Source organism: Panthera tigris, chromosome A2, assembly GCF_018350195.1.
Source record: "Panthera tigris isolate Pti1 chromosome A2, P.tigris_Pti1_mat1.1, whole genome shotgun sequence".
Taxonomy (NCBI): domain Eukaryota; kingdom Metazoa; phylum Chordata; class Mammalia; order Carnivora; family Felidae; genus Panthera; species Panthera tigris.
Genome location: NC_056661.1, coordinates 91,213,525 through 91,231,479, shown reverse-complemented (window position 1 = coordinate 91,231,479; position 17,955 = coordinate 91,213,525). Strand labels below are relative to the sequence as shown.

The window sequence follows — 17,955 nt, the reverse complement described above, 5'->3', positions numbered from 1 at the left end:
TTCTTGTATACAAAGTGGCTGAGTAATTTTGGAGAAGGGGGATTGTTTCGCCTGAATCATCAAGATAATTCAAACAACTCATTTTCTAAGAACCTGGGCGGGGTTGCCTTGCCAGTCAATGCCCTCCGTCCTCCCCAGGCCATATGACACCCAGCTTAACCAAGAGCTGACCGCGTCCCCTAGCAAGAAAACAGGCCGGTGTTCAGTGAAATGTGCAACCGCAAACCAAAGGCTCGCTTGCACACAGTTCCTTAAGTTTATTCCTGTTTTCCAAGGGCGTTTTCTTATTCTGATTTTCCAACGTCTCCTTCCCTCACAGGCATCTAAGAGCTGTCCTAATGCATCCAGCTCCTTCCCTGCAAAACTGCACTCCGCTTAGAGCCGAGCGGCCCAGACTAACGAAGTTGGTTAAAATGTTCAAAAGTATCAGAATATAGCCGAGTTAGGAAGAAATAAAGAACCCCAGAGGCACCGTACTGGTGTTGGAATGTGCCATTCGTTTCGCAGGGAGGAATGCCACCGGCGTGAACTGCGTCGCAGGTCCCAGGCACTTGCGGGAACCTGGCTTGGGCGCGACCCCGGCACAGGAAGCGCGGAGCCACGCGGTGCGCACGCAGAGGGCTGAGGCGGGAGCCGAGCGCCGAGCGGGAGGGGGCTCCGGCGCGCGTCCCCCGCCGCCCGCGTGGTGCGTTCCGGGGCGGCCCCGGCGGGAGGGTGAGGGCGGTGGCGGTGGCGGCGGCGCAGTCTGCACCATGGCGTACCCCGGGCACCCTGGCGCCGGCGGCGGGTACTACCCAGGCGGGGTAAGTGCAGCCCGCGCGGGCTGGTGGCCCGGGCGCAACCCTGGGACACCGCGGACGCCGAGAGGCCACGCTGGGCCACTCCGCCGGGGCGGCTCCGCGGGCGCCTCCCGCCCCCACCCCGGGCTTCTCCCGCCCCCACCCCGGGCTTCTCCCTGCCCGCTGCCTCGCCCCAGGCCGCTGCCCTTCGGCCTCATCCTGGGGCTCCCTCCTTCTCCGCGTCCCTTCGCCCTGCGGGTGGCTGCGTGGGGCCGAGGCGCGGGTGGGCTTTGATCCAAGAAGCCCACCCTGTGACTTTGGGACACGCGGCGTGAAATTGTGTAAATTCGCTTCCTTCCCCTCCGGGTTTCCCCTGAGAGCAACAGCCATTTTAATCTCGAATGGCCCTGGGATCCACCTCCCATCTTTAAAAGAAAGTGGGATTAAAAGAGAAGTTGGGGGAAAGACCGCTAGAGTAAAAGCCTTCCGGGAGGAAGGCCGCCTCGCCGGGCGCCTGGGATGTGCGTCGTCGTGGGAACTGTTTCTGAAAAGGAATGTTCCTTCGCCGCGCCTCCTCGCCCAGGTGCTCGCCGCCAAATAGCCTAACCGAGACACCTAAGCACGGCCTAGGCTACACCTGTCTCAAAATGCTTCAAAACACCATAATCGTTGTAAAAGGAAAAGGAAGACAATTCCGAGTTCTGCCCTTAAGTTGCTTGCCTAGGCTGCATTTAATCAGTAACCTGCAGGTTAATTGGGATTTTGAAAGTTGCTTCGCTCATGCAGATGTCACTATTCGGGACATCTCATTTTGGTCCAAGCTGCCAGTTTTTACATTGTGATGGAGCGGGAATGAAAGAAAAGGGGTGGGATGATTGCAGTTAGAGCGTGCTGGTGGTGGGGAGGTGAACCATGGATGTGAAGGGCCGGCATTTGCCTAGCTTTGCACAAAGGCATTCAGTGGTGAAAGAATAACACTGGATTCAGTGGGATGATGCTTTTGTGTTTGTTGTTTTACAGTATGGAGGGGCTCCCGGAGGGCCTGCGTTTCCCGGACAAACTCAGGATCCGCTGTATGGTTACTTTGCTGCTGTAGCAGGACAGGTTAGCTTTTTCCGTTAATATTAAAGAATTGTCAGAGTCTTCATTTGTATTAGCTGTTGTTAGAGTGGCATGGAAAAAAGAACTCTCCTCTGGAAAAGAATCCCTTTGCTTGTGGAAAGAAAAGAAGAGAGAAAGAATGAAGTTTATAGTCAGTTACTTATTTCTGCATATTCAGAACAAATTAGGACAAAGTGTTACCTGTATTTATGTTAGTTCACTTCAAGACTAAATTTGTGATTGAATTAATGCCAGAACGAACAGAATAAAGGGCAATAAATATACTGTGAGGATCTGTAAAGTAGAAAGATGTTTTTAGAACGATGAATTGTCAGGGTCCATGGTGGTTTACAGAGAATAAATTCCGGATCTGGTGAACACAAACCCTTGTTAGTACGGTTTACAGACATGTGCCAGTAATCATGTAGTCAGATTCTAATGGTCGCTTTCTTTGGATTGAATTTGTTAATCAATTACCCCCTGAGGAAATAGATACTTATGTTAAAAACTTACCAGCTTCAACATAAGAAAGTTACTTACTATTCCCTTACTATCAGGAAGTGAATCTTGTGCACAGTACTTTCTCTTTGATGCTGATGCTGTTACTAGGTCAGCTCTTCCATGTCCGTATAAGGTGTTGTGGCTTGTTGACCCAGAGAGAGAATTAAGGTGGGCTCCTGGAGACCTTTGACTTCTCTATATTATGTGGTAGGACAGGCGGTGGTGTACATTGAGGAAGGACGCTTCCCTAGTTCACCACGCCGCTGTGTATGGTAAATTCACTGCTGGTAGAACCCAGTCCTCTCCAGAAGGGATGTTTGCTCTTTTGTCTTGGCATTTACCTTTGTTTTGATCAAAAGCAAGAAACAGCACAGTCTTAATGTGAAGAAGCTGTAGAATATTATGGGATAAAAATTCAAGACCGCCTTGCAGAAAAGCATTCTAAGAACTATAACTCAAGAAATTGAATGGAAAATTGAGTCCAAAACCGAAAGAGCATCCATTTAAGTATCTGCTTAATCGGTTAATGATCTGTATCTCTGAAACCACAAGACAGGGCAAAGCTCAAGACTTGTGTTCTTAGATTGCCTGTGCCTCCAGCCCTGTAAGTGACCCCACCTGCTTTGCTTGCAGCTGACTGGGCCTACACCTACATCAGCATAGCCATTGTCTTTCAAATTATTGATCCTGCTCTGCACTTAGAAGTTACAATCCTCATGGACGTGAGGGATTTAGGTATTTTATTTTTAAATCCCTAAAAACAACATATATCTAGTTGTGAACTTGGTTAGCCAATAAATAGGCACTGGGAACCTGTATATAATTGTAGTTCTGAAAAAAACCATTCACCTCGTCATAAACCAAGGGATCACAAAGGCCTCTGTTTTATCCAGACTTTATTCATGGATGTTAGCTTTGTATGCTGCTATGCCTTTACCACCCCCGCTCCCCACAAAAAAATAGCTAGAAAGAGGAATAAGACTTTAAAGCAACTATATAAATAATTTTAAATGCTTAAATGGCAGTTTCCTAGCTCAGACTAAAAGAAGAGTAGTTCAAGACAGAAACTAATTTCATTCACACATTAAAAAAAAAACTTGTGTATCAGAAGAAGAAACTGAATTTACCTCAGTGTTTCATTAAAAAGACCAACCTTCCACTTGAAAATTTAATCCCAAATCTAATTGAGGAACTTAGAGGAATGATAAGAAGATAATGTTAATACTAAAGTAGAGGTGTAAGCAGCTTTCCAACCTTGTGAATTCGTATGTAATAATTATTTAAAATAGAGTCTGAAATTGAATGCCCACTTAAGTATCACGAAATGTATTTTGTTCGTTTATGGCCCTAAGTATGCATTTGTGGAAGAGGACTTAACTATTTGTTTTTCTTTCATTATTATTTTTGAAAGTAGAATTGGGAAAGGAATGCCTATGTTTGGAAGGCATTCTTTTTTCCAAAAAGTAAAAAAGGTCTTACGCATGAAAATGCTCATTTTCTTTGTCATTGCTAAAATAATATACTGAAAGTGAACAAAGAACTAGAACGTACAAATCATTATTGTAATTTGTCTTCCTATTTTTTTTTTTTTTTCAAAAGGATGGGCAGATAGATGCTGATGAATTGCAGAGATGTCTGACACAGTCAGGCATTGCTGGAGGATACAAACGTAAGTTGACAATCCCACAGTACTCTTCTGTTTCGTATTTTAACTTCCTTATGATTATAGCCTCCAAGGAAATTGAGCTTTTCTGATCCAGCATAATTTAGAATTTCAAAAGCTAATTTTGGTTGTTTATTATCACAAAATGTGAATTTGAAAACAGCTGTTAATAAATCATTCTACACTACCTGCCCGTTTAGCGGGTCCATTGGATTTGGAACCTTTGGAAGCAATGAGATGGGCAGCGTGGTCTCCTTCACAGAGGACGAGGTAAGGTGCTGAAATGAAATCTGCTAGGTCAGGTGTCATTAATGACAGGAGCTAACATTTACAACTGACCATTTGCCGAGAGTTGACTGCCCTGAGGCTGATGGCACTTAGGACTTTGAGTGCCTGGTCCTGTGCACCTGCTCCCCAAATGTCCTGTCCTGCACTCCTAGTTCTGAGTGGTCAGTCCTGTCCTGCGTTCCCCACAGTGGCTGGTCCCCACCCCTGGTGCTCAGGAAACGGGTTCTGCATTCGTGGGCTCTGAGCATGCTGCTGGCAACATGAGTGCTTGCCATGACATCCCCCAGGTCTTTCTTCATTTCTCTTTCTGCTTCAGAGAGTGTGGGCAGGCTATGTTGGAAGTGCCCTTCCTAATTTCTTAACTCTTTGCACTAGTCTTCCTTCTGGCCTCGTCCTCAGTTCTGCCACCTTATAATTCAGTGCTTACACCACCTTCCTGCCTTTTGAAAGAGCTCTTTGCCACGAGCTACAGATGGGGAATGATCGCAGAAGTACTGCATCTTATCAGTGCCTCTCAACCTCCCATGTACATCCCACTTGCTTCTTTTCCAATCAGATCCTGACCCTGACAGATCCATAAGGTAGAAAGTAGTGTCTTGACTTGCTAACTTCTTTGCCTGTTGTTAATGGGTACAAAACATCAAATCAGAACCTGAGCTGTTGGTAAATTGTGAATTAAAATGCTCAAACTACAGGGGTGCCTGAGTGGCTCAGTTGGTTAAACGTCTGACTCTTGGTTTTGGCTCAGGTCATGATCTGTTGGTTTGTGAGTTCGAGCCCTGCATCAGGTTCTGCGCTGACAGTGCAGAGCCTGCTTGGAATTCTCTCTCTTTGCGCCTACTGTGTGATCTGTCTCTCTCAAAATAAATAAATAAACTTTAAAAATAAAATGCTCGAACTAGAAGTCACACATGAAGATTTATGGTCGCATTTTCTTTGACTGTTTGACATGGCATATTTACTAGATGGCTCTCTTCCTAAACTATTTGCATTTCTATTTTTATCCTTTGTATTATATGACTTAAGTATCCTATTAATATTTCCTAGTTGGAGGAATTAATATGAAAGAGGAACCGTTTGCATTTCTCATTTAATCTGGTCCTAAACAAAAGAAGCACTTTCTAGATTTGGGAATTTTTTTTTTTTTTTTTTTAAGTGTTGTAGGGAATACATTTAAAGTGTTAAATGTTAACCTCAAGCAGTTGGGGCTAGTGAACATAGCAGGTTTAATAGGGTTTATGAAAGTGAGCTGTGTAGCAACATAAACTATTACTCTGTACCCTTTCAGTAGAAGAGGTGTGGCAGGTTTTAAAATCTGACTAACAAATGGACTGTATATCCTGGGAGAACAGTCCTTTTAAAAATTTCATATGAGGAGGCGCCTGGGTGGCTCTTGTCAGTTAAGCGTCCGACTCTTGGTTTCAGCTCAGGTCATGATCTCATGGTTCGTGGGTTTGAGCTGTGCATAGTTTCTGTGCTGATAGTGCAGAACCTGTTTGAAATTCTCTCTCCCTCTCTCTCTGCCCCTCCCCTGTTCATGTTCTCACTCTCTCTCAAAATAAATAAACTTAAAAAAAATTTTTTTTTAATTTCATGTGAGAAAATCATGTTTAGTGATGGCCGTAGAGCAGTGAGTTATAGGGAAGACATTTCCTGAGTCATCAGAGCCATGTGATTGAATTAATTTGCTTACCATCCTCTGGTTGTGGAGGCTGTAATAAATCACAAAACCATCCTGCTTGTGAAGTGTCACAGTGAGTTTCATGATACAGAAATTGTACAGCCATTGGTGTTTTTTAAACCCAGCTTCCAAACCAAAAAGTACAGGTGGAGGTGGAATGAGGAACAGAGAGTATTCCAGCCTAGTTCCTACAGTCATCTTCTCCAGCTTAAAAGGAACCGGTCATACTCAGAAGTGGAGTTGATAAGAAACGTTGCTCTAGTCTGTAAGATAGTAATTCAGCTTCTTTTTTTTCCCCATGAGTGTAGCCGTTACTCTATGGTAAGGCTGAGAGAAACAACTGAAGGTAATGTTTTCCTGCTAGGTCCATTACATTTTGGATTTCTACTAGAAGAAAAGATGTATGAGGCATTTTAGTAGAATGAACAGGAGAAGGGAGAGAGTAAAAATAAAATTATCAAAGACTCTTGAAGCTATTTAAAATAGAATAGCACTAGTATTTCTTGGGACACCTAGGTGGCACAGTAGGTTAAGCGTCCAACTCTTGGTTTCGGCTCAGGTCATGATCTCACAGTTCGTGAGTTTGAGCCCCATGTAGGGCTCTGCACTTAACAGCACAGAGCCTGCTTTGGATTCCCTTGTCTCCCTCTTTCTTTGCCTCTCCCCTGCTCACACGTGCTGGGTGTGCACGTGTGCTCTCAAAGTAAATTTTAATAAATAAAAGCAAACTATTTCTGGAGAAAAATAAAATTAAAATTGAGCAAGAGATGTCCCTACCCAAACTTCTGTGACATCAGTGTTCTAGTTCATTAGAACTGTCTGGAATAGTGAATTTTCTCTCATTCACTTTTGTTCCCTGCCCATCACATTCCCTCTTTTAAACCCTTCTCACAAAAGATGACCAGATTTTTGGGCTTCCTGACACATCCTCTAACCTGTTAGTTTCTTCTTCTAAAATTCTTTGGTAGCTCCTTGGTACCTGTAAAACAAAACCTAAACCCTTAGTAGGAATTCAAGATCTTCTAATGTAGCCTCATCAAGCCTCCCACTTACTTTGCTTGGCCTGAACTTTCCTGATACACTTTGCTTATGCTGGTCCATAGCACTACTTAACTGTCCCCAAATGTCCCTCATCTTTCCTGTCATTCAAGGCTTGACTTAAATGCTGCTGCTTCTGTGAAGTGCTTCTTAGTAGGAAGGAGCCTCCTGCTCCTCAGTACTTCCTGGTACTGCTTACTGTCTCCATTATGGTTCACCACTCTCTACCTTGATTAGAGTTGCATGCATGCATGACTTCTCTTTTCCTTAGACTGTCAGCTAGGGCAGGATCCAGTTTTTAATTTGTATCTCCAATGTTCTTGGTATCCTGGGCCCTGTACATAATGAGTACTTAACAGGCATTTGTTGAATTAATGAGTATGGAAGATTTCCTAAAATGGAGAAAGCATAGCTCTGTACCCTTATTGGTATTTTGACTTATGATTTGTCTTAAGGTATTATATAGTCCTTTTAAGTATCCGTAAAAATGAGATTTTATTTTTAAAAACCTATCCTGCGTATACTGGTTGAGGGGAGTGTATAGCTGTCTACACAGGGATGAGGGGTCCTATCTATTCAGCTGTCTAACCAACACATTTTAATGGATACCATCACGTGCAAGGTGCCAGGCTGTGCACCCACAAGTGGTGCCTGTGGGACACAGTGAAAAGTGCTGGGATAAGTGAAGTAGAGGGGCTGTGGGCCCACATAGGAGAGGCACATAACCCAGAAAGTGGTCAGGAAAGTTTTCCTTGCAGAACTGATGCCAAACTGAGGAGAAATGAAAGTCAAGCAAAACCAGGCAGATCAAGAAGTGAGAGGGATAAAGGGCAGTTGTGCCCCAGGCAGATAGAACAGCATGTACTAAAGACCCACAGGTAAGGGGAAACATGTGCATGTGCAGTCAAAGAACTGGGAGAAATTGGCCGTGAAGATGGAATGTGAACGTTGAATAAAGAGCAGGAAATTAGCTGGACTGGGAACATATGCATATGACTTCATATGCCACTTAGGTGCTTGGACTTCATCCTGACAGCAGTGCAACATGTCTACTGGGTTTTGTATAGAAGAGCACGTACTGTTCTGGATGTAGCATAAAAACCAAATTGCGGGGCATGGGTATGGGGGGTGTGGAGCACGGGGAGTCAGGGACACCTGTTAGGTGGCCATTGGAGTCATCAGGTGAGTAAAATACTTCCTAAACCAGGGAAGTGATTGTGGAACTGGAAATGGATGGGTCCTAAAGCAATTTAGAAGGCGATTGAGGGGCGCCTGGGTGGTTCAGTCAGTTGAGCATCCGACTTCAGCTCAAGTCATGATCTCGCAGTTTGTGAGTTTGATCCCCACATCATGCTCTGTGCTGACAGCTCAGAACCTGCTTCAGATTCTGTGCCTCCCTGTCTCTCTCTGCCTCTTCCCACCTTGTGCTCTGTCTCTCTCTCTCAAAAATAAACATTAAAAAAAGAAGAAGAAGAAGGTGATTGAATATCAGGGGACAGGGAACTGGGGACACTCCCTGGTTTCTGGCTTGGGTGACTGAGTGGATGGAGATGTTACTTGTAGCTCTTGGGACACAGGGAAGCTGTCTGCCTTACAGCCCCTCAAAATCCTTGACTTAAAGTCAGACACAAGTGGATCTGCCTCTTGGTTGACAGGCCCTCTAGAGCATTGGTTCCTAAACTTGAGCTGTGTCAGCATCACTGGATTGCTGAGCCCTGTCCTAGAATTTTTCATTTAGAAGGTCTGAGGTAAGACCGGAGAATTTGCATCTGGAACAAGCTTCCAGAAGATTCAGGTGGTCCAGGTCCACCAGCTGTTTTTATGTGAAAATAAATCACCTGGGGATCTTATTTAAATGCAGATTCTGATATTTTTGGTGTAGGTTAAAGGCCGAGATTCTGTAATTCTAAAAGGTCCCAGATGATGTTAACATGGCTGGTCCAGGAATCACACTTTGAGAAGAACAGTGGTCTCAACCTTGGCTGCTCACTGGAATCATTGAGAAGCTTTAAAAAAAAACAGTCATGCCTTGGTTCCATGCTCAGGGATTCTCATTTAATTGCTCTGTGGTGATGGTGACAATACTGTATTGTATACTAGAAAATAGCTAAGAGAGTTGATCTTAAAAGTTCTCATCACACAGACGAAAAAGTTAACTATGTGAAGTGATGGATGTGTTAAATAACCTAATTATGGTTATCATTCTGCAGTATGTGCATATATGAGATCATTACATTATACACCTTAAACTTACAGAATGTTATTTGTTAATTATATCTCCGTAACGCTGAGGGGAAAAAAAACTGTTCTGTGGTGCAGCCCCAGTACTAGGATCTTTTAAAGCTTCTGGGTGATTCTGATAAGTACCCGGGATTGAAAACCATTGGTCTAGATCAGAGAGACTTCGTGCCTCCACACAACTTAAAAGTCAAAATGAAGAATCAACCAACTCTTTCTCAAAAGTGTGTAGAAGCGTTGCTTCCTGTCACCTCAGAGACCTGTATCTGTGGATTAGATGGAGTTTGAAGGGCCAAAACAGAGATAGTCCTCCACCTTTCATTTCATGTTCCAGAGTATGCCAAACACAGGAATCTGTTAAAAGTGGAAAATTTATAGTTTATACTGTTTGGAAACACTACAGTACTGAGAGTTAGCTCAGATGTATTTGAAATTCAGTTTGTTGGAGATAAAAATGAAGCTAGTAAGAGCTGTAAAAATGTTAGTTCTGTGTGCCTCTCAACAAACTTGCAGAATTTATGCCAGCTTTGCCCACCTGACCTTTGTCCCTTCTGCCTTCTAGCCTTCTAGCTTCTTTGTAACTATATATTTTCCCAGTCATTGATTCTCATGAACAGAATGGAAGATGCAAGGAATTTTTTCTTTATATTTGCTAATGCTTAGGTAGGTCATCAGTAGGCCCATTAACTAGTAAATATATTCTAGTGTGTTTTTCTAAGTGTCGTATAGAAATGTCCTCAGAATATATTCAAGCTATACAAAAACTCAAAAGGCTTCCAAATCGTGGTCATCACTGAATTGGTTATTATATCGTATTCCAGAGTGCTCTTACTTAACACTGTTCTAGCAAGCATATTTATCTGGTTTCGTATATAAACTTACTGTATATAAAAAGGTGTCATAAGCTATATGAGGTAGGAGGTAATTCAGTGTGTGACATTAAAGGGGAAAGAAAGGTAAACAAGTGAACTAGTGACACAGAACAAACAAAACCAGCAATTGATAGTCAGGAGTAGAAATGTAGTAACCCTATCTTCCCACTCAACCATGGTGAATATAATACATTATGGTTCATTATGGTGAATTAAACTCACTATATTACAGTTTCAAAGGCAAAAAAGTATATAAAACTTTTTTAAAAAGACTATATTAGCAGCACCTGAGTGGCTCAATTGGCTAAGTGTCCGACTTCGGCTCAAGTCATGATCTCACAGTTCGTGGGGTTACTGTGTTAGGCTCTGTGCTGATAGCTCAGAGCCTGGAGTGTGTTTCAGATTCTGTGTCTTCCTCTCTCTGCCCTTCCCCCGCTCGTGCTCTGGCTCTCTCTGTCTCTCAAAAATAAATAAATGGTAAAAAAATTTTTTTAAGACTGTATTATAGAAAATGTATGCCTAAGAACAGAGATAATTATTACGAACTTCCATGCACCTGTCACCCAGCGTCAACAATTATCAGTGTGTTGTTATTCTTAGTTCATGTGTAATCCTGTCTGTTTTCTTTTGAAGCTCATTCCAGATATCTTAACATTCATTTCATCTACAAATAACTTCAGTATATACGTTTCTAAAAGATAAGGACATTTCCCTCACCAACTTCAAAGCCATTATCATACCTAAAAATATTAATAGTACAATGCAATACTTTTTTTAAAAGATTTCTATTAAAGTTATTAAAATCAAATTTGGGTTCTGCAAGGAATCCCCTCTATCTGGAAAAAATCTGCTTCAAAACTCCCATGTTGTTTAGCATATAAAAATAAGATTGTGTAAATAAATAGTCATTTTCCTAATTAAAATTTGAATGTATGCAATATAATGTGAATTTTTGAAACTATTATGTGCTTTTTTTGATTTAACAGCTTTTAACCTGGAGACTTGTCGGCTTATGGTGTCAATGCTGGATGTATCCTTTACTTTGATTGATGTCTAGAGTGTTTTTTTCTGATCACCCTCCCCCCCCGCAAAAAAAATTCTTCCTAAAAGAATTTATCTAGGAATTAATACCCAGTAAACACAAGGTGACAGATGACCACAAAAAAAGTTTTCTGAAATCATTAGCTTTTAAGATGTAGTTTCGTGTGAAAAAGGAAAGGAGCTCAGTAAATAGAATGTTGGTTCCTCAAGAATTCAAGGAAGCATCAGAGAACACCTATAGAAATCAGAGTGGTCTGGCAAGGTTTTTTGCTTTAACAGTGAGCTATGCATGATTCATACCTGACCTTCAGGCGGTGGAATTTCTCACATCACAGTTACTGCACTCAGGTTAGCTAGTGGTGACCCTGCAGTGCCTTTCATCCCACCTCATTTTCCAAAAGTGAAAACCCTGGGTCTGGAAGGGCCCAGCAAAGGAATGTTAAAGCCAAGACCCCAGGACCCTAGCAGCATCGCCTGGGGCACCCAGAAAGTGCGGCACAGTTCCAGGAACTCTGTTTTTTACCTGTGGCTCACAGTGGCCACATTATTTCATTGTAATCACCTCACATAGATTATCTTTTTCCCACAGTGGAAATACGTACTCAGCTTTTCTCCCTAGGCCCTTTTTATTATCTCATTGGAGTATGTTTTTATTATATCACACTAAGAGTAACATACAACATTTTTAACCCTTTTAGCAGAAAGATCATTATATTCCCTTATCCTTGATCTTGAATCGTTACAAAATGTTGCAAAATAAAGATACTCTAATCCTTGATTATAATTCAGAGAGATATGTCAGGCACAATGGGTTTCAATGAATTTAAAGAACTCTGGGCCGTGCTGAACGGCTGGAGACAACACTTCACCAGTTTTGACAGTGACAGGAGTGGAACAGTGGACCCTCAAGAACTGCAGAAGGCCCTAACCACAATGGGTGGGTATGGCTAACTTGAGCCACCTGGTCGGCATAATTCTGTGTTAATTTCTAAAACTAAGTGCTATGGGAAGGCAGTTTCTGATTTCTAGAAGAAGTGTATATTCATAATTACATGATACACACATAGTTGCTAGTGTGTATTCGTAATTAAAATGAGTGTGCCCCCTGTCTGAAAAAAATTGTGCTTGATTATTTTCAACGGTCTTCTTGTAATCCTTTCATGTTTTTTTCACTGGGTGATTTTCCTTCCTTCAGGATTTCGGTTGAGTCCCCAAGCTGTGAATTCAATTGCAAAACGATACAGCACCAATGGCAAGATCACCTTTGATGACTACATCGCCTGCTGTGTGAAACTGCGAGCTCTGACAGGTGTGTTCTTTGAGATGGTGTCTCTCCAAGGGCCAAGAAGACACAACTTGTATGACATTTCATTTTCAGTGTTCTGAACTTCTTTTGTACCTGATCACTCTTTCCACCCCCCCTCATTTCAATGGCTTTTTTAACACTGCTATTGAACCTATCTAGCAGAGTAATTGTGTTTTTTGTTTTCAGAAATTCTTTCAGATTAGTGGTAATCTGCCATTAAAATAATCTTAACTTTCACAAAATATTCCAAAATATGATAAGCTAATTTGTGCACTTTTGATCAGAGTATGAGTAGTATTCTGTGATTTCTCCCTATAATGTAGATATGTGAAGAGAGTAAAATTACTCATTTGTAGCTCTCTTTCCTAAGTCCTCTTGTTGGAAAGTAATTTTAAATGGTAGTCATTTAAATGGTAGTGATATTAAATGGTAGAACGTACTTCTTAGATGAGGCTATATTAGTAATCTCTACTTTTCTATCCCCTCTTTCTTTTGTATATTTTTGTTGTTCCAGTCTTCTCTTTAGTCTTTTTTACTCTTTTTAAAATGTGGTTTTGTAATTTTTTTTTTTTTTTTTTTTTTTTGCATCCTAACAAAAATTTGCGGTCAGTTTTTTTAATTTAAATTCAAGTTAGTTAACTTACAGTGTAGTAGTTTCAGGAGAATTTAGTGACTCATCACTTACATATGACACCCAGTGTTCATCCCAACAAGTGCCCTCCTTAATGCCCATCACTCATTTAGCCCATTCCCCCTACCCATCTCTCCTCCAGCAACCCTCAGTTTCCGTATTTAAGAGTCTCATGGTTTGCCTCCCTCTCTGTTTTTTTCTTATTTTTCCTTCCTTTCCCCTATGTTCATCTGTTGTGTTTTTTAAATTCCACATAGGTGTAAAATCATAGTACATTTGTCTTTCTCTGACTTATTTCACTTAGCATAATATACTCTAGTTCCATCCACGTTGCAGGTAGCAAGATTTCATTCTTTTTGATTATTAAAGTAAATTCTTTTCAATAGCACAGAGCTCAGATAGGTGAAATATTTTATTACAGCCCGTTTGTCATATTAGGGACTCCCATCTATCCATTTCCTAATTAAACATTATCTATGTTATTAACAAGTTTGAAATTCTGTGTTTTCATCACAATTAAGTAATGGCCTTGGAGGTCACATGGCTTTTACTGACTTTGGGATAAGATGCTTTCTTCCAGCTGCACATTGAAAAAGACAGTTGACTAACTTCTACATTGTTGTATTACTTTGTTGTTTATTAAATTTATTCATGTTCATTGTAGTTGGCTTCTTTGCTGTGGTCTTTTGTTTATGTTAGCTGGTTTTACAACTCACATGTTTCTACAGTTTGAACCCAATGCCAAAATAAGTAACTATTGTGATTTCAGATGTTACAAAAATAACCATAAATTTTACTGTGGTGTTTTACAGACAGCTTTCGAAGACGGGATACTGCTCAGCAAGGTGTTGTGAATTTCCCATATGATGATGTAAGTCTCCGTAAATTCACAATTGGGCATCCCTTTTGAAGTTAGCCATTAAGAGCATCTTAAGGATGCAGAGTAATGAAGGATTAAATGATCAGGAGTTACCGTTCAAAATTTATCAGTTTCATTTATTATTAGTCTTACTCATAGACCACTGTTTGATTCGCATTAAAAGACTTGGTTCAAAGCCCAAATGGTCTCACTTGCTGGTAGGGTCACTTAGGCAGGTTTCTTCATTGCTCCAAGACTATTTGAGGAGAGGAAGTAGTAATGCCTTCTTCCCTGGGCTGTTGTGAGATTTCAATCAGAAATGTCCCTGAAAACACCATGCAGATATTGCTGTTTTTGGCTTCATTGAATAAATATCTCAGTCACTGAGAAGTAAATTTAACAACACCCATGTTCTTCATTGAGGCTATAAAGCACAAACTTAAGTTGCAATTTAAAACAATGTATTTACTAAACAGCCACACTAAATGTGATAGGACAAGGCAAGGCCACGTAACCAATGTGAACAGAGCCAGTTGTCATCTCTGATGGCATTAGCTGAATACACATAACTAGGGAGATGCTTAGTTGTTCTTCTATTTTTTGGTCAGCTATGGACTTTAAAAAATTGCTTTCAGAATAGCAGTCACTGTGATAACTGAATGTTCTAAAAAAGGTTTCTCTGCTACAAAATGCAAGGATGTACATATTTTCAGTTTGGCAGCTGCCACAGTTCAGATCATTTAAAAAGGCTTATGTGTAAGTATATTTATTTCTTCTGCTTAAAGGTGTGTTTTCATCAGTGTGTATCAGTGTCTCGGGTGACAGTCCTGTCATTCTTTCCAAAGATGGAAAAGCAGCCTATGGAGTGGAAAGTGCATGGACTTTGGCCTCCGATGGGCCCTTAGGAGATTTTAAATGTTCCCTTTTATCTGAAAGTGATCATTAGCTTGGCCTTGTAGGAATGCTGTAGGGATTAGCATACACAGTGCCTCACTGGTGTCGGAAGAATGAGAAAGAAAATTGATAGAAAAGCAGAGTGTTGGTGTTTATGTGAAGCAAATGTTTCACAGCAAATGCTGATGCCTCTCAACTTGGGTTTCTGAATTGCAGAGGAAAGGTCATATATTCCGTTTCTGTGTATACACATACTTGCATGCTAGGATTTATTTGCAATTAAGCAGATTTTAAGGGCATAACCTATTTAAAAGGTGCTGGTGCCAGAGCAGTGGGGTACTACTGTGTAGTTTGGAGGTCCCCAGGTGATTTAACAGTATCAACTGTTATTTCTGAGTGGGTACCTTTTACCATGACCATTACCATTTCTAGAGTCTGAGATATTTGGAATTTAAATATTCGTTATCCATTGAAGTAAAGTCTGCTTTCTGTAAGAAGAGAAACCCACTCGATTTTCTTTTAGACTGCTTCCCCTACAAACATGAACCTTTCTGTCTATCATGTACTTTTATTTTAGAAATGGATGTTTCTTGATCCATAATTCAAGTTAGGAAAACAAAATGTAAACTGCCGAAAAATAAGCTAGGGTGTACTCAGTGCCACAATGTGTGCAGGGTAACGTGGACTTGGTCTCTCTTTCAGTTTATTCAGTGCGTCATGAGTGTTTAAATCAAGAGGAAGCTGCATGAACATAACCGACATTCCGACTGGAGTCCTCTTTTGCCTTTGCCTTCAGTAATGTGTGTAACTTGCATCACTGCTTTTCCTTAAGGGCCGTCATAAACGTTTATTACTTTATGTACAACTGAAGTTTTTAGTATTGATAATAAATTCTTTGGAATTTTACTAATACAAGATTGGGTCTCTTATACCATTTACAACTTCGTTGAGCCATTGTCAGTGATGCCTTATTTTGTTGCTGAGCCTCTTTTATGTAAATTTCAGCATGCAAAATGTTTAAGGCACATTATGTATTTTTCATTGTAAGATACTTTAAAATCTTCCCATCAGACTATATTGTTCTTATCTTTCCTAGAAGAGATTTTACATGGTATTGAAGGCCTTATGTGTGGAGTATTCTTATCATGTAAATGATTTATACCCTCTTGGATGCAGGGAAAAAAACAACGAAAAACCATGATAATCCATGTCAGGCTTCACCTTAGTGGAAATTTAAGAACAGGCTTTAAGGCTTACACATTTTTGATGGCCACACAATTGGACAGGGAGCATGAGTGATTATTTTCTGCCTCTTTAACACCTGTTGAACCATTTGAGTGGCAAATACTATCTGTCACCAAGTTTGTTTGTCATCATCCACCTAGACCTTTATTAACTGCACTTAAAAATCTTGTAAATTATGGACTTAACTATGTAAAAAAAGAAAACTGATGGAAAGAAACCTAAGGGAATATATGAAAATATTAACTATGGTCATTTTTGGCTTATGAGATTCTAGGTGATTTGAATTTCCTTGATAGATTTTAGTATTTTCCAAGTTTTCTATAATGTGTGTGCTTTCCTTCTAAAATCAGAAGATAATTTTTAAAATATTGATAGATCCATTTTGATAGGCCATGCATTCACACTCACATTATAAAATATACACAGAAAAAGGACTGGAAGAGAGGACCAAGATATTGATGTTGCTACCACTGGCAGTCAGGGTCATGAGTTCATTTTCTTCCTTCTTACTATTGTTCCAGATAATCTCTGATAAGCAAGTATTGCATTTATAATGGAAGACTTTTTTTTAATTTTTAAACCACGTGCTTTTAAGTAGGATCTGGAGTCCAATACCGGCTGTGTCTCTTCCTGAATATGTAAATTAATCATCTCAGATAATCTCAGAGCCTCAGTTTCCCCATCTTTGCAAAGGAGATTAATACTCCATGGGATAGTTCTGAACATGAAAAAGTGTGTTGGTTTAATAAGCACCAATAAAGTTTCCGTTTCTTGGATTTAAAGCTGGTCTGGTTTGCTCTTTTTTGCGAGAGAGCACAAGAGGTGAAACATGATGCGGTTGGCCTATTTTCTCCCTGCCAGCAGAATATCTGTCTTATTTTAGGGCTCCAGTGTGATAGCTACCATTCAGATGATCAATTATTTGTCACCAATGAGAAAACATTTCTAAGCATCTTCAGCCTCATTTCACTTGGTTATTTTTTCAAATATTGCTAAAGTATATTAAATTTATAAATATTTAGCCTTAAGTGTGTCAAGTATTCACACCTGGACTACATATGTGAGGCAGCCTGCTTTATATTACACAGTGTCTCTAGGTTTCACTCCAGATACACTGTGAGACCATAAACCTTGGCTTGAGCCTGAGCTTTCTAGCAAAGGGCTAAGGAAGGGTCAGAGGACCAGGAGGCAGAGAACTCATTGTTAAAGCCCCAGTGCCTGCTGTTTGATTCAGACTCACTAGGATCCCACGAGGAAGGGATAGTTAAAGGAAATGGTCATTTCCTGGGTGATCCTAATGTGATAAGGAAGAAGGCCTACACTAGCCCAAAGTTACAGACCATGTTTGAACTATCCTCCTGCTCTGGTAAGTCCCACAGGATGCTGCATCAATCATCGTTCTGAATTTGCTTTTTGGATAAATGCTCAAGTATTGCAAAACCGTGTCTCTTGAAACATTCAATTACTTCAGTTTTAATTATTGATACCTTGTAGCAATCTCCTTATCTCTTCCACTTCTGCTTTCATAGTGTCTTTCCAAAAGTGTGGAGCCTCGTCTTCAGTATGTCCCCACAGTTAGAACGTTTCCTTCCCCTTGACAAATTTGACATATCCATCCGTGTTCTTCAATTACAGCCAAAGTCTTCATTACAAGTGAATCTCGGGTTGCCTTATTCCTATTTTATGTTGGGTTCTGTGTTTCATTCACTATATACTTCCAGTGTAGTCTCACCAATTCTTAAAACTGTTTCTTGATCTGTTCTTCTTAAAAGCATCTAGCTGGAGTATGGTCAAGCTGTGAGCCCGAGCTTGACCACT

At 40.8% G+C, this 17,955-nt stretch overlaps 1 protein-coding gene across 2 annotated transcripts; it reads left to right on the top strand.

Moving 5' to 3' along the window:
- The first annotated feature begins 280 nt into the window (after window positions 1–280).
- On the top strand, window positions 281–16,919 carry SRI (sorcin). Of its 2 annotated transcripts, none has more exons than XM_015535116.2 (8): window positions 281–547; window positions 1,800–1,883; window positions 3,981–4,050; window positions 11,148–11,191; window positions 11,992–12,139; window positions 12,398–12,511; window positions 13,952–14,010; window positions 15,595–16,919. In XM_015535116.2, the coding sequence occupies exons 1-8, from the start codon at window positions 488–490 to the stop codon at window positions 15,619–15,621; spliced, it is 606 nt and encodes a 201-aa protein (XP_015390602.1). In that variant the 5' UTR covers window positions 281–487; the 3' UTR covers window positions 15,622–16,919. The 2 variants fall into 2 exon arrangements, with proteins under 2 accessions (XP_015390602.1, XP_042821784.1); XM_042965850.1 differs by lacking the exon at window positions 281–547 and adding an exon at window positions 672–803.
- The last annotated feature ends 1,036 nt before the right edge of the window (window positions 16,920–17,955 follow it).